Source organism: Cucurbita maxima, unplaced genomic scaffold (genome assembly GCF_002738345.1).
Source record: "Cucurbita maxima cultivar Rimu unplaced genomic scaffold, Cmax_1.0 Cma_Scf00021, whole genome shotgun sequence".
NCBI lineage: Eukaryota > Viridiplantae > Streptophyta > Magnoliopsida > Cucurbitales > Cucurbitaceae > Cucurbita > Cucurbita maxima.
Window position 1 is genome coordinate 2,915,753 of NW_019272037.1, and position 22,370 is coordinate 2,938,122.

The following is a 22,370-nucleotide window of genomic DNA, read 5'->3' on the forward strand; positions in this document are numbered from 1 at the left end:
TGATCACAAAGTTGAATTTCATTGAATCATCAAAAGCTTTCCTATTCCCCCAAAAAGAATGTTCCACAACCAAGACTCTGAAGCTCCAAACACATTTATAACTTGTAATATAGAATCGGTCAATTCACATATCCATTAACAAAAACCATTCGATGTGCATAGATGAAAATCAGAATTTCATAATTTTGGTTCAGAACAGTTTATTTCATCAAACAAATAAAAGCAAATTCAAGAACAGAATGGTGTTTACAGCCACCAACTATTCAAATTCGAAACTATATCCAAACTTATGTGTAGTTCATTCATGTAGGATCTTAGTTTCGACTTGGGTCTGTGAAGAAGTTGTTGATCGACGGCATAATTTCTGGTGACTTGTTGCGCACGAATTTCCTCAGGAAATGCTCGGTATACTTCTCTCCCTCATCAAAGTTATCCAGGACTCCAGCGGCTCTATTCTCCTTGGTCACTCTGATTTTCATAGGATCACAAACGACTTACTAATCAGGTTATAAAACTCTTGATTAAGAACAAAAAGATGGTCTGTTTATATCCCATTTCATTGAAGGCCAATTACTTCCTTTTTCACTAGGGCACAAAGACAATCCATGAAAGATAGAAACAAATAAGAAGTAAAGGGGGAATGAATTGTTGAATTCAATTTGCAGATCTTGTCAGTTTCAGTTTTCCTCGTTAGGGAATTGAAACTAATTTCATAACAATTTGCAGACCTTGACATATCTACTTGGTCATACCTAACATTCTTTAGATTTATGCTGCAGCAATCACAAAGGGAAAAAAAATCCCCTTTCATCCGGTTAAATCCATTTCAGTACTACTTCATACATTTTTATACATGCATCATAATCTGACAAATTCCCTGCACTCATCCTATTAAAACTAATCGCAGGAATAGAAAAGAAGCAAAGGTAGGTTTAATTTCAAAACTTCTTATTATTCATCCTCGAATCCAGTATCGTCATATACCGTGAGAATATGCAGATTAAACCACAAAAAACAATTGGAGAGTTAAAAATAGGGAAAACGCGGAGAGACCTGACTTCAGGATTGATGCAGATGTTACGGACTAACTGAAACCCGCAGATTCCGACGGCCACTCCTACCGCCGCGAAAAGTGGGTAAACCTAAAAAGGAATTCAGATGATTAGACGACAAGGAAACGAACATCAATCAATAACAAAACAGGATCGGAGAATAACCAGATGGCAGATCTGAGTGATACCTCAGGTCTCAGCCATCGATTAACGGTGGAAGGAGCCATTGACGAATCTCGGGGAAGGAAGCGGATCGAGGAGACTAAGACGCTACTGAGTCGGAGAGTTGTGGGGGCGAAGGAGATGAGACTTTAGGGATTATATATTATATATATTTTTTAATAAAATTTCATTTTTCTATAAAATTAGACCGGAAGCTAATTAGCTATTAAGGTGCGGCTTTTTACCAGCCAATTAGAAGTTGACAAGTGGACAAATGCTCGTTCTTAGGGTAACTTAAGTTTTTTCTACGGATTACCAAATTTTCCGGTTTATATCTTAGAACAAAAATTTGAAAATAATGAATTTATATGAGTTTAAATTAATGAACAAAAATAAGTTAAATTAATGAGAATAATGAAAATAATGAACAAAAATTAATTGATGAATATGATTTATTTATTACTTTAGAAGACCGGGTTAATATTTTTTAGGTAATTTTCTCTTCCTCCTAAACCGGAATAATATAAAACCGTGTTACCTAGCAATAGCTTATTTGCCTCTACCTAAGGTGTTTGTTGGTTGTGTCACGCGTCAACACATTGGAAGAAATTGGAGTGATGTTTGGACGTTCAGTCTTATCTTTCTCAAGGAATCACAGACTTTCTCAAGGAATCACCGACTCTGAAAGTAACAACCTAATCCAGATCTCCCATTTTTGGTAAGCGGTTGAGCTTTCATTGAAAACAACAAAAGAATATATGATAACATAAAAAAGTAACTGATATAAAGTCACTACTAGAACTAATATCATTTATTTGCTAACACGAGCATATCACAACTGACACAAAGTAGATACTCTCGATCAAAAGTTACAGGGATGAACTAAAAAAAATCATCTTTTAAAACTTGCTACAAAAAAGTACACTTTTCCAACGTTGGATACGGGCAAACTTGATACTGATGTTCTGGGTGACTGTAATTATCAGGAGCCAAAAACCCATTGCGAGTAAAGTAATTGGTGAATCAAGATGGCCATTGCAGTTCCTTGGTGTAGTTCTCACCGACTATCATCATCAGCAATTGGCAATACATTTTTGATGCAGTTTAGGAACCTTTACGAGCACGGTCACGCCAAGAACCTTGTTGTTTTGCAATTATCTAACATTGAGGTTTCAAAAGATAGGGCCTGATTATCATGCTCCCATTCAACACCCAAAAAGTCATAAAAAGTGGAGGAAAAATGCAGAAATACCTTCTCACTCAATAGATTTGTTGCCACACCGCCATCGCATGATTCCTTCGACTTTTCATCCTCCAACTCGACCTCGTTATCTGTTGTACTTAATAGTTGTCCCACTGGTGCTCCAAACATGGCCTCGTCGTGAGCAGCTTTGATTTGCTCTTCTTTTCTAGCCTAACGTAACAATAAATGAATTCCGCCAATAATATGTGAGACAGTCAAACAAGTAAAGAGATCGGTAGCAGCATAAGGTAAGGCACAACCTCAATAGCGGAGAATCGAAAGCTTTGTCCAATATGCTTTACTAATGTTGCATCATCTTCTGCAGCTGTAGGTAGCATGAACACATATTAAGGACATCCAGTTTACTCAATAATCTAAAAATGCTCATCCTAGGCCATTCAACCAAATTACTACTAAAGTAAAATCAACTAGCGATATTTAAACCTACAAGTTTACCACTTAACAAGGTGCTGTGGGTGAATTATGATGGCACACCCAAACGATATGTGGAGACTTTTTAAGGCAAAAAGTTCTCGAGTAGGCCTCGTGGAAGCTTGGTTAGATATTTCCATGGTCAGGAAAAGGTTAGTAAACATACCATGCTAGACTAGAGTCAAATACAAAGGTATGTTTGTATTATTTGAGTGAGATGGTTGCACAGTGGTGGTTCTATGAAGCTGTTTCTAGGTCCACAAAGAACCTTTGGTAGGGCTCTTCAGATAAAGATCTTTTGAAGGATAATGATCAACGGGGCTATTTTATGGGTCACCAACACCGAGTTAGAAAGTAACGAAGAAACATTTAAGGGTGCTTAATGCTTGTCTTTTGGACCTCTAGATAGATTGCTCTCTGTAAAAGGAAAATGTAATTACTATTATTATTGATATCTATATCAAATAGAGACCTTTTGGTTACTCCTTAGGTTGGTTCTTAAACCCTTTATGTTAATTTTATATACAAGGAAAGGTTTATAGTTCAAAGAGAATCCTCAATAAACAATTCAATCAATTGAAACTAGAAGTCCATTACAAACTTCAAATAAGTTGAAACGTAAAAGTGGAAAATGTCCAGTTCAACATTTTGTAAAAAGAAAATTGCACTTCAAGATTCCGTCGAAAAAGAGCCCCATGAAATTCCAGGAATGTTCATCCCACCTGAAGATCTTTTATGAGTAATAAATACTTACACCCCTGCTCTTTTTTTCTTCTTAAAACTCGAAATCCTCAAGCAAGGGTGAGAACAACAATAGCATACAAAGAAACTATTAGCACGTACGAAGTATGATCAGAAATAAACCTAAAACCAAGGAGATTATAGAACTATAATAACTCCAACGGGCCATAGTACAAAACTAAACTAAAATAAAAAAATGAAAAAATGAATAACATCTACACAAGAAGAATAATTAATCAATTTATTTAGTTCTACACAGTATGAATTGACACAAATTTACCCAGGAGAGAAGTAAAAAGCATGCAGCAGTTGGTATACGGTCAGCAATTCACAATTGAGATAATACCAAATTTAATATTTAGAACAAAAATTGCTTGAAGTTACAAAAGGATAATATATAATAATGATTCAAAACTATTAGTTTCTGTTCACAAATCATCATTGATTCAAAGAAGAAATTAGAAGTCCAATTGCTAAAGCCCCATTTGATAATTATTTTGATTTTAGTTTTCTGTTATGCATGTTTCCTCCTAATTTTCCTATTATAGTTTTCACTTATCTTAAAGAAACATTTCAATTCCTAGTCAAATTCTAAAACATACACAAGTTTTTAAAACAAACTTTTAGTTTTTGTATTTGGTCTCGTTTTAAAATAAAAAAAATTAGTAGAAAATGGATAACAAAACATAGAAACTTATGGGTGCAAGTAGTGTTTATAAGCTTAATAATAAAATTCAAAAACCAAAAATCAAATGGTCATCAAATAGGACTTAAAGTTTATACCTTCAATTTCTTCATCATCAAGTGGAGCATCCTTATCGAACTCGAACCTTTCCCAACCTGGGCCTGTGCCTTTTGTATCATCCATTCTAGCTGTATTTTGAATATGAAGAGTTAGATTCAACATTTATCAGATGGCTTTTTTTTCCTTATTTTTTTTGGTGTGTGCTAAAGTCCCCATTACAATTGGAAAGGAGGAAGAACGTGTAATTGGAAATGAATCCATACTTAGAAATTTCAAATCAGAGAGTAAAAAGCTTCAGCTCAATTTAGATTATAGATCGACTTCTTATATAAAGAACATGTAGCTCCCAGTACGACATAGTAAAACGAAGTAGTATTTATCAATCGAAAAGTTACCAGTTTCAGCAAGTTGTAGTTTCATCTTTGCTTTGACTCTTTCAGCTGGAGACTGGAGGCAAACAAAAGAAAGCTTTACACCAATTTCCAATTAAGAGAATAGAACAGCAGAATTGTGCAGAGAGAAGACATAGGTGGGGAGGCAAAAGTAATAATCTCACGTTTCAGGTCAATTCACCATGCCAGTACCTTGGCACTTGTCTATTGTAAGGAGGTTTATTCTTTGTTTTTATGCAATACAACTAAAAACCCTACTACCATCTACTGGAGACCGACATTTTATAGTACAAATTAACTTCGAAGAATAATTGCACATTACACACTCAAATTAGCCTATTTGGGCTTTCTCTTCCTAGCTTCCCCTCAAGGTTTTAAAACGTGTCTGCTAGGGTGCTAGGGAGAGATTTCCACACACTTATAAAGACCGTTTCATTCCCTCCAACCGATGTGGGATCTCACAATCCATCCCCTTCAAAGCTAGCGTCCTCGCTAGCACACCATCCGGTGTCTGGCTCTGATACCATTTGTAGCAGCCCAAACCCACCGCTAATAAATATTGTCCTTTTTAGTGTTCCTCTCAAGGTTTTTAAAATGTGTTGGCTAGAAAGAGGTTTCAACACCCCTATAAAAATATTTTGTTCCCCTCTCCAATCAATGTGGGATCTCATGTAACAATTCAAACACGAGTTTGTCTACGTAAGGATATCTCCATTTCCTTTGGAAAGTTGGTGTGTTCAACAACCCAGGTTTATACTGGCATAATCACATCGAAAAGCAATATGCAAAAACGATGACAGAAACCATCATGGGTACCTTGTGACTGTAGGAATCGCTTAGAAGAATATAGAAATGTTGTTTCAAACTCTTGGTTGCTTATACACAAACATACAACGTGAGCAATCAAAGGGCGGGGAAAATTCTATAACAGTAAAATGATGCCGAAACCAATGACAAACTGAAGAGAAACAGCACTTTTGATTAAAAGATATGCATGATGAAAAACAGAAATATGCATTCAAATTGATTCAAATGCGAAAACGGAAAGATGAAAGCCTGCAAAGTACGAAGCATACCATCTTGTCATATCCTTCGATTAATCTTGAATAATCAACACTTTCAGTCTTCCTTCTATCAACTTTATGGTCTTTCTGTTTTTCCCCTCCCTTACTTCTATTGTCGTCCGATCTCTTCCTCTCTCGCGACGAGCTTCTACTCCGTCGACGACGTCTGTCCCTGTCTGAATCACTCCTCTCCCTACCCTTATCCCTATGCTTATCCCCGTACCTATCTCGGCTTCTACTTCGCCGCCTTGAATGTCTCTCCCTATCTCTACTCGTACTCCGCCTCCTCGAATGCGAGTGTCTCTCCCTCTCTTTACTCAAAGACCTTCGTCTAGGGCTCGATTTCCGACGATCTCTCTCCAAATCCCTAGGGCGCCTCTTATCCACATCGGGAGAGCTTGGTATCTTCTTCTTGAGCTTGTTCTGAATGGCCTCGAGCTGCGCTTGCTTTTCAAACTCGGAGGCCTTGGAAGGGCTTGAGGCTTTAACGAAAGAACTGAGGAAGGAAGACGACGAAGGCAGAGCGGAGCCCTTGGACGCGGAGACCACATCAGTATTGGAGTCGGAGGAGGAAAAACCAAGGCCTCGTTTGAACCTTGCCGCTCCTTCTCCTTTACGAGTGAGCTCCTCGTAGTACGCCGCCGCTTTCGATTCCTCCATTTCAGCTCTAAAATTGGTTTCTGCGCTTGAGGATGTGAAACGCTACAGAATTGGGAGCAGCAACCAGTGCGAATGAGACTGAATGACGATCGACGAAACTGGTCGGAGAGTGTCAAATCGTTGTTCCATTTCCGACGAAGTTTTACTCCTTAATCTGATTTCAGTTCATGGCCCATTCGACTTGCTCGAAATTAATTGGTAAAAGTCCAATAAGGAATTGGATCCTGCAATTCACGTTTGCAGAGCATGAGGAGATATTTAAAATTTTCATTTTATTTATTTTAACAATTTATAAACTTAATTTTAAATTTTAAATTTTCTGAAATAAATTTGTGGGTTTATAAAAAATGTCAAATGAGCCAATTATTATTAAATAGTTAATAGATTAATTGAATACAAATCTCAAAATTTTAAAATTAAATTTAAAATTGAACAATATGGCTTAATTTTGATTGGATGATCTACGATATATTATCGAGACATATACCCATAAAAGATACCAAAGGTTCAAAATCATTCACCCGTGCACATAGTACACATAGTATCGATTAGTAGATGTTATTTTTACCAAGATTACTTGCTTGGTTTGAAATGTTGTAGCTATAATATGAATGTGTTCTATAAATTTTAAACTTAAACATAAAAAATACTACTTATAATTAATTTTAAATTATATTTCTAGTATAATATGTGTGAAAATTCTAATTAATTAATGAAATGTAAGACAACAAATTGAATGCCTAGATGTAAAAAGGTGAAATCCTAACAAAACTCATGAATATATATATATAGATATAGATATAGATATATAGATAATAATTAAAATGTTGAAGTTGACATATTCTACACCAAAACCAGAAAATAGAGAACACAAGAACTCTTCATCTTATTCTTTTTATCCCAACATGTGAGCCGTGAGGTGGTCATTCGAACCTCTGACCTCTTGATCAAGAGCACATGTTTTATATGTTGTACCCGTTGAGCTAAGTTCAAGTTGGGCACTGAGATACGATAAGAAATGGGCAAGGGGCATGAAAGAATAAAAGATCCAATGATAAACAACAATAAGAAAAAACACCTACAAGATGCATAAGTAGGCACCTAAAGCAAAAATCCCATTAGAAAAGTTGCTGAAAATTTATGAAACATGCTCTTCATCACCATACCCAATTTATGCTAAACATCCAAACTGAAAGTGTTCCTGCTCTTCCCAAGAAAGATGAGGTATAAAGTGAAGCATTCAAACCAATTTAGAACCTGATGATACAAAATTTGTAGATGAATGCAGATATCCCGTGGCTCAAAAATTCAAATTATGTAGCCTCGTCGTTGGTATTGTTGTCGTTGATTTTCTGCAGAAACAGAAGCCACACCACTTTTAGTGTTTCAAGAGGTATCATGAAGCAAATATTGTGAAGAACTTCTAATACTGAATATGCTAAACAGAATGATGGTTAAGAGGCATGCCTTCAGGCTTTAGCTACTCCTAGAGAGGAATAAAATCCACAAGAACATGAAATCCAGCTCGTATGTTATTACAGAGTAAGGTAACTAGAAAATTTGATCAAGTCCTAAACTTTGAATGATTTACTTATCACAAACTAATAGTTGTTATCCCCATATGAAGAAGGTTAGAGATATACTGAATACAAAAATTCATAAGCATATATCACAGCAATGCAAACTCAATTCGACAACCTCAAGAGCTGTAACTAACACAACCCCAAGGAAACTGAGTGAGAACAAGATCATTTCCATTGTTCAAGTATTTGATTATGCTGATTAGCTACGCCCTGCACATAGATGATTACGATGCCAACAATTCCTCAATGTCGAAATTCAGTCCTAATTACTAACACGCGATAAATTGACCATGAACCAAAAAACTAAACGAAATTAGGGTTGATAAAAAAAAGTGAAGAATTATGAGTAATAAGCTATAGCAAGGGCTAGGATCAAAAGATACATAAAGGAAAGGAGAAGGATAATACGGATTGAGCTTTGTGCCAAGACAATCCTCTGTAGACGTTGACTGAGAAGGTAGCAGTGAGGTAAATGGTGGCGACACCTAGACCGGCGGTAAAGGCTTTGAACGCCCAATCGCCCACTTTACTCGCTGCTCCCATTTTCACCGATTCCTCGACGTTTCTCCGATCTCCTCCGTCCGAACTTTCAGCTAAGCTTTGATCGTCACAGACCTCAGTGCTCACGAAAACTGAGTTCGACGAGCTCGATTTGCTTAGAAATGCGAAGAACCCTTATTCCCAAACGAAGGGTTTCTCATTCGGTCTTCTTCATTTTGTTATTTTATTATTTTAATTTAAATTACATTTTTATTTGAGTTTCATACATTTTCTTTTTTACTTTCATAATTTTAACATTAGACCCTAATTTTGAAGAAATAAATCAATTAATCCTTTTTATATTATAATTATTGTTCAATATTGTCAAAATCGTCCTTAAAACTGTTTAAAATTTTAATAGGATATGCTTAAGAAGTCATTTCACTTATTTTATTTTTTTTAACTCCTAAATATAAAATTAAAAAATCCAAATCCAAAAATGCTACAATTTTAAAAATATATTAGACATTTTAATCCGGAAGAACTTTAGTTGTTAAACTCAAATTACAAAATTTAGTGACTAAATTTTTAATTTAACAAAAAAAAAAAAATTATTTATCAATCCAAATATAAATTTTTAATTCTAAGTAAATTTAAGAATTTATTAGACGTCGTCTATAATTGTTTTTGTTTTTGAAAATAAATCACCTGACAATTTAAAAATCTCCAATAATTATACTTTAATCTAACCCCTCAAAATTATCATTGAGACTCAAAACAGTGTAGCAATGACTTTAAACCGGAATTTGAAATACCAAAAAGCAGATTGAGAAAAATCAAGCATTCAACTTTTCAAACAATATGAATATTTCATCCATTCCCTTACTCAAGAAATCTCATCCAAGACTACCAAGTGTGAAATCACATGTCTATTAGGGAAGAGAACAAAACATTTTTTTTATAATGGTGTAGAAACTTCTCCCTAACAAACGCATTTTAAAAACTTTGAGGGAAGTCGAGAGAAAAAGCCCAAAAAAGATAATATTTATTAGCGGTGGGCTTGGACGATCACAAAAGGCTACAAATATTCTAACGGATAAATGAACATGTATGCCCTAAAAGCCAATAATATGAATCAAAACACCAGGAAATGAACCAGCAGCAAATCACCTATAACAGGATTTAATCCAAAAGTTGAAAGCTTTGACATTTAGCTTCAACGACAGTTCTTTTCAAGGCAACCAACCCAGTTGGAATTTAGAATCTATCTTGAAATATTATAACAGCAGCATGATTCTAGCAGACGTCGTATAAGTGTAAGGTAAGGCACGGAGGAACGACTCGGGGAAACAAGTTTTACAGAGAAATAAATACCATGTGAACATTGGAATATAATTAAGTAAGCTTTCCCAAGGGAAAGAAAAATGCCAAGATTCAAGCTTTTAATATATAGTAATGAAGGGAAGGATATAAAGATTACATAAACAACATTCATAAGTTAGTGCACATACAGCACCAGCACCCAAATGGTACTTGCTCATGGCCTGTGGTACTTGCTTGGAAAACCACTTCACTTGCCCATTCAGCGTTCTCTTTTTTGTTGCAGCTGATTTTATTTCTCAAGCAACAATTATGAATTGCAGGGCAGCCAGAGTTCTATTACCGCCACTTCTTCTCAGACAAAGATATGAGCTGCAGAAACACAATTTTCAGGAGGACATTAGTAAATAAGGTAGTTTTGATATACATATATAGATATATATAATTGGAGTTCTTCATAGAATCTGAAGTTAAACTGATATCTTATAAATGATTTAATGGACTACTATCAAATATGTTTTATAGCTTATGTAACACCCCAAGCCCACCGCTAGCTAATATTGTTTGCTTTGGCCATTATGTATCGCCGTCAGTCTCACGGTTTTAAATTCTCCTATTAGGGAGAGATTTCTACACCCTTATAAAGAATGTTTTGTTTCCCTCTCCAATCAATGTGGGATCTCACCCCTTACGTTCACAAACGGAAGAGAATTCAAATATTCAGGAAACACCAGAGTCAAAGAAACACGTCTAAAAATCACCCTTGTTGCTTATAAGAGGTTTCTCAATGCTTTGGGCTGTCAGCTCCTCGAAGTGTAGATTTAACAAGAGTAAGGTTTTCAAAAGAAGGGGCGGTATCCAAACGTCATCATTGCATATTAAGGATTCAATATCAAATCAACAAAAACGACAACCATATGCTGGAATCATAACTAATGAAGAAATAATTTGAACGGAAGGGATAAAATTATGAAACAACAAGCATAAAACTTAATCCTGAGAAATAGGCAGAGGGGCAATTAGAGTGGCAAAGTAAATTTCGCAGACATTCATTATCCAGATATTTTGAAACAAATCAGAAGGGCATACCATCATGCTAAAGTAGATATAAAACTAACCTGTCGAGCAACCTGTGCTAACCGTCGGTTATCCCGAGATGATTCTGTCATTAAGCTAAACTTGTCTGATTCCGACGATGCACTTTGTTTATCCTTCATCCTTTTCTTTGATATGCTTTCATCAATGGGTGATTTACCATCAGGGCTGCTCAAAGATTCCTTCTTTCGCTTTCTTCGGAATGTATACATGAGAACTTTATTATTTGAATGTTGACTAGGAATCTCATCAACTACGTCGGAGTCTTTCACGTCCGACTTAACTGATGACTCCTTAACTGGATCAACCTCTACTTTATAAGCAGAAGCCTCCAAATTCTCCCCACATAAACTTTCCTGGCTAGTGAAGTCCGATTTACCTACAGCTGCTGTATCGTAGTCTGTCACGTTCCTAATAGGACAATCATTTATTACTGCATCACCTCCCTCACTGTCGTCGGGACAACTCGAAGGTGTTGACATTTCATTAATTTCAGACAGTACAGGGGTAGAGAGCAAAATTAAACCATCCTGACTATCAATTTCATTTTGTGACAGACATTTCCCGGTACCATCGTTATACACTGAAGGACTTTCTGAGCAGTGAAGATCAGGCGAGTTGCATTGTTTAGCAATGTCATCAAAAATGGGTAAAGTTTTCTTTTTGTTGTATCTAGTAGCTCGTTTTCTTTTTCGACGGAGGGATTTAATGATTGGAACTTGAGTATCCCTACTTAATAGATTAGGCAATGTCTTGATCTCATTAGAATTCTTCCTTTCTCCACAGACATTATCAGCCTTGGTAATGTTTGTTTTACACATCAGTTTACCCTCTTCTTCACCCATATTGCATACCCTATTCTTGACATCTTCAGCTTGTCCAGTCGAACAGACTTTTCCATCGAACAATTTTCTTTCAAATGCACGTACTCTCTGAGTGCAGCCATTTCTGTAAAGCTCAGGTTCTTTGCTTCTCATCACCATGGAGGTAAAATCCCCATGAACTTGGCCATTATCCATCTGCAAGTCATTCTTACTTTCAGGCCAACTGTCGTCATGGCATGTCCCATTTAAAGTTGAACTTATGTTACAAGGTGCAATCCTCTCATGTGAGTTTGGCAAGTCCCCTCGAGTTGCAACGTTACCGGCCAAATTTTGCTCATCTAGGGGCTCTACGTTTTTGTTCCTCACATGTTCCAATTCATCTTGAACGTCCTGCAACTGAGCTCTAAGTTCCCTCACTATGTCCTCAGCTTCCTCAAGCTGGGCTTCAAGCTCTTCGATCTTTTTCTTTTGGTTTAAAGACACCATTTCTGCCTCACTGGCCTGAAAAATGGAATATTTCAGCTCCACAGTTATTCACAAAACATAGATAAGTATCAGAAGGAACTGAAGTTTCTTTCTTCGGTTACGCTGAGAAAGATACAACAATTAAGAACACCATTCAAACAGTATTAAACCGAACTAATAATGAATCAATCGGGGCTATATCGGTTAGGCTTTTGATTGTGCATGCCTCCACTCTAAAGGTGAAAATGATTTGAAGAAGACCATGAGAATTAAAGCGTTAACCTTGGAAACTCCAGAAGGAGAAAACAGTTAGTTCTTGTGACACAAATCAAAGAGGATTTTGGACAAATTAACACAAACATTCAGTCCAAATTCCTATTAAAAATTTAAATGACTGTTCATGAAATCATTAATTCATGAGCAAAACATTAAATCAACTTTTGCAACTGCCGACTTAAATTGTTTACTACGCAATAGTTGATTTAAGCAACAAACAGCCAGCAAACAGCAACAACTGGTTGAATGCCTGATTAAAAAATGGCTACAATTGATGCAAACACTACGATGCTTTGAGCATTATGAATGAACAACATCCATTATCCAACATTAAAGATTACCAACTAGCGTAAAGATCGAAAATTTTCATCTCAAAACGGTTAACAACAACCCAGTACAGATGAAAATCACCAAGCCATCCGCATAAGAACGTGATCGGAAGAACACAAAGCAATTTTAAACAAGAAATGGGCAAACAAAAAAAAACAAAGAGAAGAATCAACCCCATTTAAGCTAATAAAGCATAATACCTTAGAATCCAGCATTTGCTTAAGTCTAAGCAGTATCCGAAACGCCTCATCTTTAGTAGTGGACAGCTCCTGCTGAAACCGAATAGCGTTCCTTTCTGAAACCATAATACGCGCCGCCGCCTCTTTCGCCGTATTAAGGATTATATCGGCGTAGGCCTTCTTCAGGGCCGTCAATTTCTGAAAATAAACAAAAACCATTACAAAATCAAACGAAACACACCGCCGACAACCTACTAGAGGGCGGTAAAACAAACTTCAATAAGATCAAAATCATCCGCTCTTACACATTCCCCCAAAAAGCCACAAATCCCAGCAAAGAGAAACCCAAAATAAAAAGGGGAGACAAACAACGAACAAAGAGCGGCGATTAAAAGGAAAATTACCTCAGAGTCTTCCATTATCAGTGAGGTATGGAGTCCTTTCTTTGCTGGTTTTTGGACGGAGTAGTGAAGAAAGAAGAAAAGAGAGAATAAGAGGGGAGGTTTGTTCTGTTTCCCCCCCCTTGCTTTAACATCAGCTGTCTGTTACGAACTGAAAGGCCAAAGTCCAACCCTAATTACCATAATACCCCCCAACTCTAATGTAATTACACCACCTACTCCTTCAATGGCTAACCGTAACAACGCCGGTGTTTATTTCGCCTTTGGATTTACTTTTTCTCCCCGCCGTATCAGCTCGCGCCATGCCAGTGGTCCCACACAGTGGAATGCTGACGTGGACGTATTCCGCCTGATAGATAGACACGCGTTTTAATGCATGTTGAGGGTTGAATCACAGTGCCGTCTGATTAAGAGCTGGACGGTTGTGATTTCGGGTCTACCGTGTGTAGCGAATACAATACCAAATCCTTTTTCAAAATTACACTTAATGTAAAAAAAAATATATTAAAAACTTATAATTCTATAAATTTTTAAAATTATAGAAATATTTTTTTATCTTTTATTTAATAAATATAAAATTAAAATTTGTGCCTAATTGGATATAGTTCATATTTTATATTCAACTAATTTTTAAATTTTAAGATAATTTCACACCCATCCAAAATTTGTTACACACATTTAAAAAAAAATTTAAAATATATTTGACGAAAGTCGACCGCGGCGCGTAACCAAAAAAGAAACCTTATTTGATCTGGTTACCTAATTTTAAACGACATGTCGTTGAACCTCGTGCGACGAGACGTTGACCATCGATCCACTGGATTGGCACAGCGTAGCTATGGAACATGCTTAGGTGGTGATTGGTTGGTCTGTTGGGACGGAAGACACGTCATAAATTCATGCTGTCATGCCCATGTTTATTTTAAAGAAAGGGGATAAAATATATTCTTAAAATAATAAAATAAAATATTTATAGATGTTTTAGATTTTAATTTAGCATACTATAGTAACGAAAATGGAAAAATTGAATTTAATTAAATTGTAACAGCTATTTTCAAATCCTTAAATCCTTGTCTAAATCTGGGTCATAAGTATTAGATATGGTATTTGAAGTTTAACCTTTTTATAGTAGGATGCCGTTTGATGACGAATAACAGTAAAAGTTTGTGGATACGTAGGTCTCAAATCTATGAGAGGTGCTTCGATCTTAACGCTTTGATTACTATTGGGCAGGCAGCCACGAGTCATAATGCACTCTTCAGACAACAAATCTACTTAAAAGTTGACTGATTCGCTCGACCAATCGGAATGTGTACGATATATTATAGGGCCCATCTCCCAATTGGATATCAATTATGGGTAAAGCAGTTGTGTCAATTGACTTGAATTATCCTATATAAACAGATTATCTAAAATCATTAACGGTATGTATTTAATTTACATTTTAAAAAATTAAGTTGGCCCATCCATAATATAATTTATATATTGTCTAGAAAACATTCCGAGATTATTATAATTAAAATAAAAAAACAATAAAAAAATGTTAGTTAAAGAAATAAAAAAGTAAGAGACACTTAACGGCGGAATAAAGTCAAAATATCCCCTAATTTTTTATATTTTTTATCCCGCCAGTACCCCAATAGAATCCGGGTTCAGGCCGTGCAACTGGATAACCCGTACCCGTATTAAAGCCGCCCGTCTTGTTTACTTGAAGCATCACTGTTATCCAAAACCACTCCACGTGGCTTTCACCGAGCCAATTTCAGCTCTCAATCTGCTCCCGCCCTTTTGTTCTTCGCTGCTGCAAGTCTCCATGTGAAATCGTTTAGCAAATCGGAGAAATTGGTTCTGAAATTTTCGGTGGTTTTTATCCGAATCTGTTCTTCGTTGCCTGTTAATTGCTATCAATCTCGTCTTTGAAGGGGTTGGATTACGGCTGGTAAATTGCAATTCGTTTATTTCGTTTACTCACGCAGGTAATGAAAACTAGATTCCTGTAATGGCGCTATCACCGTATTTGTCCGTGCCGAATCATCTTGAAATTTCTACAACGTTTCAGCAGCGGTATTTGCTGTCTCAACAACTTCCATTTCTCTCAAACCGTTCCAATTTCAGTGTTCGCCGTAGATTTTTCTCAGATAACTGGAGCTTGTTCTCCGACGTTGGGAAGTGTAGAGCGAAGCCGAAGGATCTCGTTCTTGGAAATCCGTCGGTAATTGTTGAGAAAGGCAAGTACAGCTATGACGTTGAAACCCTAATTAATAAGCTCAGTAGCCTCCCGCCTCGAGGCAGCATAGCACGTTGCCTCGATATCTTTAAGAATAGGCTTTCGCTCAATGACTTCAGCTTGGTTTTTAAGGAATTCGCGGCGCGCGGGGACTGGCAACGTTCGTTACGCCTCTTCAAATACATGCAGCGTCAGATATGGTGCAAGCCGAACGAGCACATCTATACCATCATGATCAGCTTGCTCGGCCGCGAAGGATTGCTAGAGAAATGTAGCGAGATATTCGATGAAATGGCGAGCCAGGGCGTAATACGTAGCGTATTTTCTTATACCGCTTTGATAAATGCCTACGGGCGCAATGGTCAGTACGAAATCTCACTTGAACTTCTTGAAAGGATGAAAAGAGATAGAGTGTCGCCTAATATATTGACTTACAATACCGTGATAAATGCATGCGCTAGAGGTGATTTAGATTGGGAGGGATTGTTGGGATTGTTTGCCGAGATGAGGCATGAAGGGGTTCAACCTGATCTTGTTACCTATAATACTTTGCTTAGTGCATGTGCTGCCCGCAGTTTAGGCGATGAGGCAGAGATGGTCTTCAAGACTATGATAGAAGGAGGGATAGTCCCTGAGATAACAACATATAGTTATATTGTCGAGACATTTGGAAAATTGGGTAAGCTCGAGAAAGTTGCTATGCTGCTAAAAGAAATGGAGTCCGAAGGGTATTTGCCCGATATATCATCCTACAATGTGTTAATAGACGCACATGCAAAATCCGGGTCGATTAAGGAGGCAATGGACGTGTTTAAGCAGATGCAAGCTGCAGGATGTGTGCCAAATGCATCCACTTATAGCATTCTATTGAATTTATATGGAAAGCATGGGAGGTATGATGATGTTCGAGAGCTTTTTCTTGAAATGAAAGAGAGCAGTGCCGAGCCAGATGCAACTACTTACAACATTCTCATTCGAGTATTTGGCGAGGGTGGATACTTCAAGGAGGTTGTAACTCTGTTTCATGATTTGGTGGAGGAGAAGATTGACCCAAATATGGAGACATACGAGGGCTTAGTATTTGCTTGTGGGAAGGGGGGGCTGCACGAGGATGCCAAGAAAATTTTACTTCACATGAACGAGAAAGGAATGGTTCCAAGTTCTAAGGCATATGGTGGACTGATTGAAGCATACGGACAGGCTGCATTGTATGATGAAGCTCTTGTTGCCTTTAACACAATGAACGAAGTGGGAAGTAAGTCAACTGTTGATACCTATAATTCGCTAATTCACACATTCGCTAGGGGTGGACTCTACAAGGAGCTTGAAGCAATCATATCGAGAATGGGAGAGTCTGGCATTTCAAGGAATGCAAAGTCATTTAGTGGTATTATTGAATGTTACAGGCAAAGTGGTCAGTTTGAAGAAGCTATAAAGGCCTTTGTTGAGATGGAAAAAATGAGATGTAAACCTGATGAGCAGACACTTGAGGCAGTTTTAGGTGTTTATTGCTTTGCAGGTCTTGTAGATGAGAGCAAGGAGCAGTTTCATGAAATTAAAGCTTCAGGAATAGTGCCTAGTGTATTGTGCTACTGCATGATGCTGGCAGTTTATGCCAAGAATGCCAGGTAAAAATTACTATGCATACATGTATTTGTCCATGTAAGTTTTGATCATTATCCACTTCTGTTTTCTCAATTTTAGTTCCAGTTGATATAAACTGTACATGGTACTTATCTAGAATTCTTTAGGCATTGAGGTTGGTTAGTTAGAATGTGTGTGGTTATATGAGATGGTTGGAGCTTGTTAGATTTCATGGGGAATTGTTAGTGGCCAACATTTATAAATAAGAAGAGAGCGCGGGAAGGGGAGGGGAGGTGGGTTCAAGAGGGAGATATTCAACAATTCAAGTTTTATAAATTGAACACTTATACTTGAATTTGTAATAGATAAATTATTATATATTTTTCATTAAAAAAAACATTTATTATTTTGTTCCCTTTCTCATCTCTAGGAATTATATTCATAGCCTTAGTATGACCTTAATAGCCTGGAGATTGGTCCACACTAAATCAGCTTTGGTGTACAACATATAAAATTACCTTATGAGACTACCAGTATAGGATGTGATACATTATGAAAATGAAATACGGGCTAATTTATTAATAGGGCGTACTGTCTTGTCAACTTGTAAGATATAGGAGATCTATGTAAGATCTTTGATCTCTATTCCTAGTTGTCCACTTTGATTTTGTTGCATGGCATAAGAAGATCTTAGGGAGCTGCTTGAAGTTGCGGACTAAAATGGCCTTGCCAAGCCAAAAACTTTCTGCGGCTGACTTGCTTAGTAGATTGCTAGTAAGAGGACTTAATGTAGAAACTTCCTCCCCATCGATGATCTCCAGTTCGTGGATAGACCATCCTCTTGTCTTCCATATAAAAAAATGTCAATCTATGAAAATCATGTATCTTCTTCAGGTAGCAATCGACTTCAGGTGCCCATTATTTAGAAATTCAGGTTAAACTACAATGTCGGTGGTTTGTTCCAAAGGATAGCAGTCTTAATTTAATTCAAGTTTCTCCTTCAAAAAATGTACCACCTACTTTGTAGATGCCTAATACGAAAATTCAATATTGAAAGAGGCAATTAGGATTTCTGCTGGGATTTGCATGCCCATTTTGAACGAAGTCTAATGAGATGGAACATGATTACGTTTCCTACCCTCTCGGGGCCTGGGAGTGTACAAAGTTCTTACACTGCACATGTCTCTTCATCCTAAACTGAAGTGGCTTTGGAGATCTGTCTTTGAGAAAGAAGCCCTTTGGGAGAAAGGTGGCGGCAGCGATGGCAGCACATTTTGGAATCCCAAGGAAGATTGGTTGTCAACTGCTCCTTAATCCTTCAAGGGGCCCAAGAATGGCGTTTTTTATCTGAAATAATAATTGACCTCGAGAGTAAAGTTATTATGGGAAATGGAGAAAATACCAGATTCTCAGACAATTGGATACAGAAACTCTCTCTACAGTTGACACTATTTCTTGCACCTTATGATCACCCGTATCAATGGCCTCTACATCATTCTAACGTGGAATTCCTTGTGTTAAACCTGGGATTAAACTTGAGAAGAAATCTGATGGCTTGGAAGCCTGAGAATAGATTTTCGTCTTGGACACCCTCCGTGGCTGTGTGTTGTCACGTATTCTTTCTGTTGCAAATGTTGTCTTGAAGATTTCACTAAGACTACTTATATTCTTAACTGAATCCCTTGGAAATAGGTGTGGAAGGATAAGTTCCAAGTGTAAAATTTAAAGGAAAAGTTCAGAGCTCTGGATTTCATCTCACTGCTGTTAGGTGTGGAAAGTCAACAGGGAGAAACAATAATCTGTTTGTTCTTGCCCCATGGACTTCCGATTATGCAGTAACATTTTGGTAATTTTGGTTGGCCTACTCCTTTTCTCAGGCATGTTACCAACCTGCTTCACTTCCTCTTTGGGAGAACATCTGGATAGGATTATTTTTGTGGTTGCTCTAGGTGTAAACTTAACAATCTTTTTATAATTGTAGTTCGACCTCTATTTGTGCTAATTGAAAGTTATTTCGTGTCTTCCTTAGCTTGAATTGGGGCTTTCCTCTTCTCCTTTAGTGATAGATAATTTACTTTATCAATTAAATAGTTTGTTGTAAAAGGAAAAGCTTAAACTTACTGCACTGTCGCATTTGGATTAGTTTTACTGGTTGATAAATCCTCTTAATTTTTAATAGGCCAATAAATGCCAAAGTTTAGATTAACTTTGAAAGAAGAAAAGATAAATATCCTTCACCTTTCCCTTTTCTTTTAACGTTACAATATCCGCAAAATAGTCTGATTTGCCTCTAATACATTCTTCTTCCTTAAAATCCCTCATTTCATGCAACAAGGGGTCATGACCTTGGCATGTTTATTAGTCTCGTGTAAGAAAGGAATTCATTGGATGGACCATGAAGTCTATGACCATTTATAGATGTACACAAAGTTAGAGTTATAGGGAAGAGTTTGTCAGTGACATTAGTTTCACGCTATGTTTTCCTCTGTGTTGACATTTTTGTTTGATTATTTTCCCAACCATTATCACTAATTAACTATCATTCATAATTTGAAGTAATATATGTTTGAAATCTTAGTCCTAAAGTTCTCACTTCATTAAATTTGATTTTTTAACCTTTGATCTTATAGTTGATTGAATTTACAAATACTTTATTTTAATGATTTCTCTTACATCTCAGAGTCTATTCTTTCCAGGTGGGATAATGCCTATGAGTTACTCGATGAAATGATTAAAAACAGGGAATCTGGTATTCATCAAGTCATTGGCCAGATGATCAAGGGAGGTTACGATGATGATTCTAATTGGCAGATGGTTGAGTATGTTTTTGACAAACTTAACGCTGAAGGGTGTGGATTGGGAATGAGATTTTACAATACACTGCTAGAAGCACTTTGGTGGCTTGGGCAGAAAGGACGTGCTGCAAGGGTTCTCACTGAAGCAACAAAACGAGGCCTTTTCCCTGAACTTTTCCGCAAAAGCAAGCTTGTGTGGTCTGTGGATGTCCACAGGTATGATTAGAATAAGTTTCTCTTCCATGCTGATTACCTGATACCTGTGCTTAAGTCTATACTAATCCATATGTCTGGCCTTTTTACAGAATGTGGGAAGGCGGTGCATATACGGCTATATCTCTTTGGGTTAACAAAATGAATGAAATGCTTATGGATGGGGAGGAGCTGCCTCAGGTTGCAGCTGTAGTAGTTGGGTAAGCTTCATTTATCTTGCAATCAATTTAATCAAGGTTAACTTTTCTGAATTGAAATGTCATGCATGGTAGAGGCATTTATGATTATAAAAGGGTTTCCTATCCCAGCCGAAGCAAATCTTCTCCTTTTAGGCTTCTTGGTGGCCTCTTGGCAGGAGGTGAGCAGCCCCCTTCCTTTCCGGTCCGGCTACCTCACATATTCTCCGATTCCTTCTTTTTCTCCTGAACCTTGTTTGGCTTATTTTGTGAAGCTATAGTATGCACGTAATTAACATTCTGGTTAAAAAATGCGCTCTTTAGTTTGGGAGCAATGACAAAAAGTCTTTCAAAAGACTGCTCCTTTTCAGCAAATAATCCCTGATATCTTTCAATCCATATGGGCTGCGGGAGTGAGAGATAGGAAACAGCTCAAATCAACAGGGAAGGCCACTGTCGAGTCAAAACTGAAAGTGGCCCCAGAATTTTGTGGCAAATGGGCAGGTGAGGAAGAGTTTTTCTTGTGAGAGAGTTCCCAAAGGAAAACTTTCTGCTCTTCGGGTAATGGTCTCTCCAAAAGACCTTAGGTAGATGGTGTTGAATGTGTTCTTCCTTGTGAGTCAAGTCTGACACCAACGATTTTCTTTATAAAGTTCCCTCATTTCAAGTTTCCTAGACCAGATAGATATCTTCTATTTGCACATGGTTAGCATATTGTTATAATTCCAATTTACATGATAGTTATCAAGTCTTGAGAAATCAACTCTTTTCTCATTGTATTATATGAAATTTACTTGCCCTGTTTTACGTTTACGCGAGCTCGTTGATTGTTCGTCAACCATGTATTTTCAAATTTCAGGAGGGGGTGGCTGGAGAAGGACACAACCGCACAAAACTTGCCTATCCCAAGGGCCGTCTATTCATTCCTGCAGGATAATGTGTCGTCATCCTTCACTTTTCCTGGGTGGAACAACGGTCGAATCGTCTGCCAACCGTCTCAACTGAAGCAGCTTCTCGCAGACACAGAAGCATCATCTAGTGAAATTATTACTCTAAATAACTCCCCATTAAATCTTCCAGAAGCGAAGATATCCAGATCTGGTATAAGCAATGACAAATACGAAGATGTTGATTCTAAATCAAGTAACAGGACGGGAACTGAGCTTCTGACTGCAACTGTTTGAATGAAATACAAGGCTGAACATCTAGTTTCAAGGTTTGAAACTCATCATCTCCCATTTTAATTGGAAGGATGTGATCCATGGGGCTCTTCGACTTTGAAAGAACTTATCAAATGGTAGTATCATAGCATTCAGGTGATGGCAGGGTTTTCTTGCAACATTGCTTGCGATGATTCACTTATAAAGCCAATTTGATCTTGATCCACGGAGAAGATGCATGCCCAAGGAACAGGTCAGTGTTTTTGTAGCTTTAGAATTTATATTCTTTACTGCATATGGAAAAGCTGTTTTTGGTAATCATTAGACCAGCGGTTTAATCTCTATGAACTAATCAGGAAATCGTAGTATCTCTTTAGATTTGGAATTCCGCATAGAAAATATGGAGGATTAGCAAAGTGCCTTCACCTTTTCCCAGACTGTTCTACACTTGAGTACGGTTTTCATTCGGTCCCTAGATTTGATAATGCTATATTTTTACCGTAGAATTTTAAACTTAGTTTCCATTTGATTGATACAGTTCAAGATTTTTTTACCTTTTACCAGTTTTCATGATGTCCCCTTTTTAGTTTTTAGTCTTTAGTGTGAATGTCTATTAATTTCTGGTCACTATTAAAATTTATTGAAAAACCTACCTCATAACTATTTTAAATTAATCAATTAAAAGTTAACACTAAGGACTTAGGTAAAAGTGTAACATCTAGAAATCTAAGGGCCAAATAGAGATTGAACTCGAAAAACTCAAGGGTTTTC

At 37.1% G+C, this 22,370-nt stretch overlaps 4 protein-coding genes and 1 long non-coding RNA gene across 6 annotated transcripts; 1 reads left to right on the forward strand and 4 right to left on the reverse strand.

The window, feature by feature from the left end:
* Positions 1 to 107: 107 nt before the first annotated feature.
* Positions 108 to 22,034, forward strand: LOC111495167 (pentatricopeptide repeat-containing protein At1g74850, chloroplastic). 2 transcript variants are annotated; one of them, XM_023145072.1, is made up of 6 exons: positions 108 to 216; positions 3,135 to 3,144; positions 15,572 to 17,299; positions 19,952 to 20,266; positions 20,356 to 20,463; positions 21,299 to 22,034. In XM_023145072.1, exons 1-6 carry the CDS (start codon positions 153 to 155, stop codon positions 21,621 to 21,623), a joined length of 2,550 nt encoding a protein of 849 aa, XP_023000840.1. In that variant the 5' UTR covers positions 108 to 152; the 3' UTR covers positions 21,624 to 22,034. The 2 variants fall into 2 exon arrangements, with proteins under 2 accessions (XP_023000840.1, XP_023000839.1); XM_023145071.1 differs by lacking the exons at positions 108 to 216; positions 3,135 to 3,144 and having other exon boundaries at positions 15,173 to 17,299.
* LOC111495175 lies at positions 301 to 1,372 on the reverse strand. Its single transcript, XM_023145085.1, has 3 exons — positions 1,241 to 1,372; positions 1,054 to 1,142; positions 301 to 468 (listed from the first exon to the last, which is right to left on the reverse strand). Exons 1-3 carry the CDS (start codon positions 1,277 to 1,279, stop codon positions 315 to 317), a joined length of 282 nt encoding a protein of 93 aa, XP_023000853.1. The 5' UTR covers positions 1,280 to 1,372; the 3' UTR covers positions 301 to 314.
* On the reverse strand, positions 1,978 to 6,725 carry LOC111495172 (serine/threonine-protein kinase fray2). Its single transcript, XM_023145082.1, has 6 exons — positions 5,844 to 6,725; positions 4,771 to 4,822; positions 4,414 to 4,503; positions 2,718 to 2,782; positions 2,467 to 2,628; positions 1,978 to 2,372 (listed from the first exon to the last, which is right to left on the reverse strand). The coding sequence occupies exons 1-6, from the start codon at positions 6,489 to 6,491 to the stop codon at positions 2,319 to 2,321; spliced, it is 1,071 nt and encodes a 356-aa protein (XP_023000850.1). The 5' UTR covers positions 6,492 to 6,725; the 3' UTR covers positions 1,978 to 2,318.
* LOC111495177 lies at positions 7,532 to 8,803 on the reverse strand. Its single transcript, XR_002720280.1, has 2 exons — positions 8,483 to 8,803; positions 7,532 to 7,843 (listed from the first exon to the last, which is right to left on the reverse strand). It is a non-coding gene; the product is annotated as an uncharacterized LOC111495177 (long non-coding RNA).
* Positions 9,915 to 13,582, reverse strand: LOC111495171. Its single transcript, XM_023145080.1, has 4 exons — positions 13,448 to 13,582; positions 13,065 to 13,241; positions 10,993 to 12,294; positions 9,915 to 10,246 (listed from the first exon to the last, which is right to left on the reverse strand). The coding sequence occupies exons 1-4, from the start codon at positions 13,460 to 13,462 to the stop codon at positions 10,214 to 10,216; spliced, it is 1,527 nt and encodes a 508-aa protein (XP_023000848.1). The 5' UTR covers positions 13,463 to 13,582; the 3' UTR covers positions 9,915 to 10,213.
* Positions 22,035 to 22,370: the final 336 nt, after the last annotated feature.

What these genes read in the sequence shown, in the direction of transcription:
- LOC111495175 (XM_023145085.1), bottom strand. Translation starts at nt 1,279, where the DNA reads ATGGCTCCTTCCACCGTTAATCGATGGCTGAGACCTGAG. An exon ending in ATCGATGGCTGAGACCTGAG is followed by an intron (nt 1,143 to 1,240) that starts GTATCACTCAGA and finishes ATTCCTTTTTAG; the next exon opens with GTTTACCCACTTTTCGCGGC. An exon ending in TGCATCAATCCTGAAGTCAG is followed by an intron (nt 469 to 1,053) that starts GTCTCTCCGCGT and finishes TATGAAAATCAG; the next exon opens with AGTGACCAAGGAGAATAGAG.
- LOC111495172 (XM_023145082.1), bottom strand. Translation starts at nt 6,491, where the DNA reads ATGGAGGAATCGAAAGCGGCGGCGTACTACGAGGAGCTCACTCGTAAA. An exon ending in ACTACAACTTGCTGAAACTG is followed by an intron (nt 4,504 to 4,770) that starts GTAACTTTTCGA and finishes TTCAAAATACAG; the next exon opens with CTAGAATGGATGATACAAAA. An exon ending in TTCGATTCTCCGCTATTGAG is followed by an intron (nt 2,629 to 2,717) that starts GTTGTGCCTTAC and finishes TTGTTACGTTAG; the next exon opens with GCTAGAAAAGAAGAGCAAAT.
- LOC111495171 (XM_023145080.1), bottom strand. An exon ending in AGCAAATGCTGGATTCTAAG is followed by an intron (nt 12,295 to 13,064) that starts GTATTATGCTTT and finishes TCCATTTTTCAG; the next exon opens with GCCAGTGAGGCAGAAATGGT. An exon ending in TAGCACAGGTTGCTCGACAG is followed by an intron (nt 10,247 to 10,992) that starts GTTAGTTTTATA and finishes GTGTTTCTGCAG; the next exon opens with CTCATATCTTTGTCTGAGAA.
- LOC111495167 (XM_023145071.1), top strand. Translation starts at nt 15,444, where the DNA reads ATGGCGCTATCACCGTATTTGTCCGTGCCGAATCATCTTGAAATTTCT. An exon ending in GTTTATGCCAAGAATGCCAG is followed by an intron (nt 17,300 to 19,951) that starts GTAAAAATTACT and finishes TATTCTTTCCAG; the next exon opens with GTGGGATAATGCCTATGAGT. An exon ending in GTTGCAGCTGTAGTAGTTGG is followed by an intron (nt 20,464 to 21,298) that starts GTAAGCTTCATT and finishes TTCAAATTTCAG; the next exon opens with GAGGGGGTGGCTGGAGAAGG.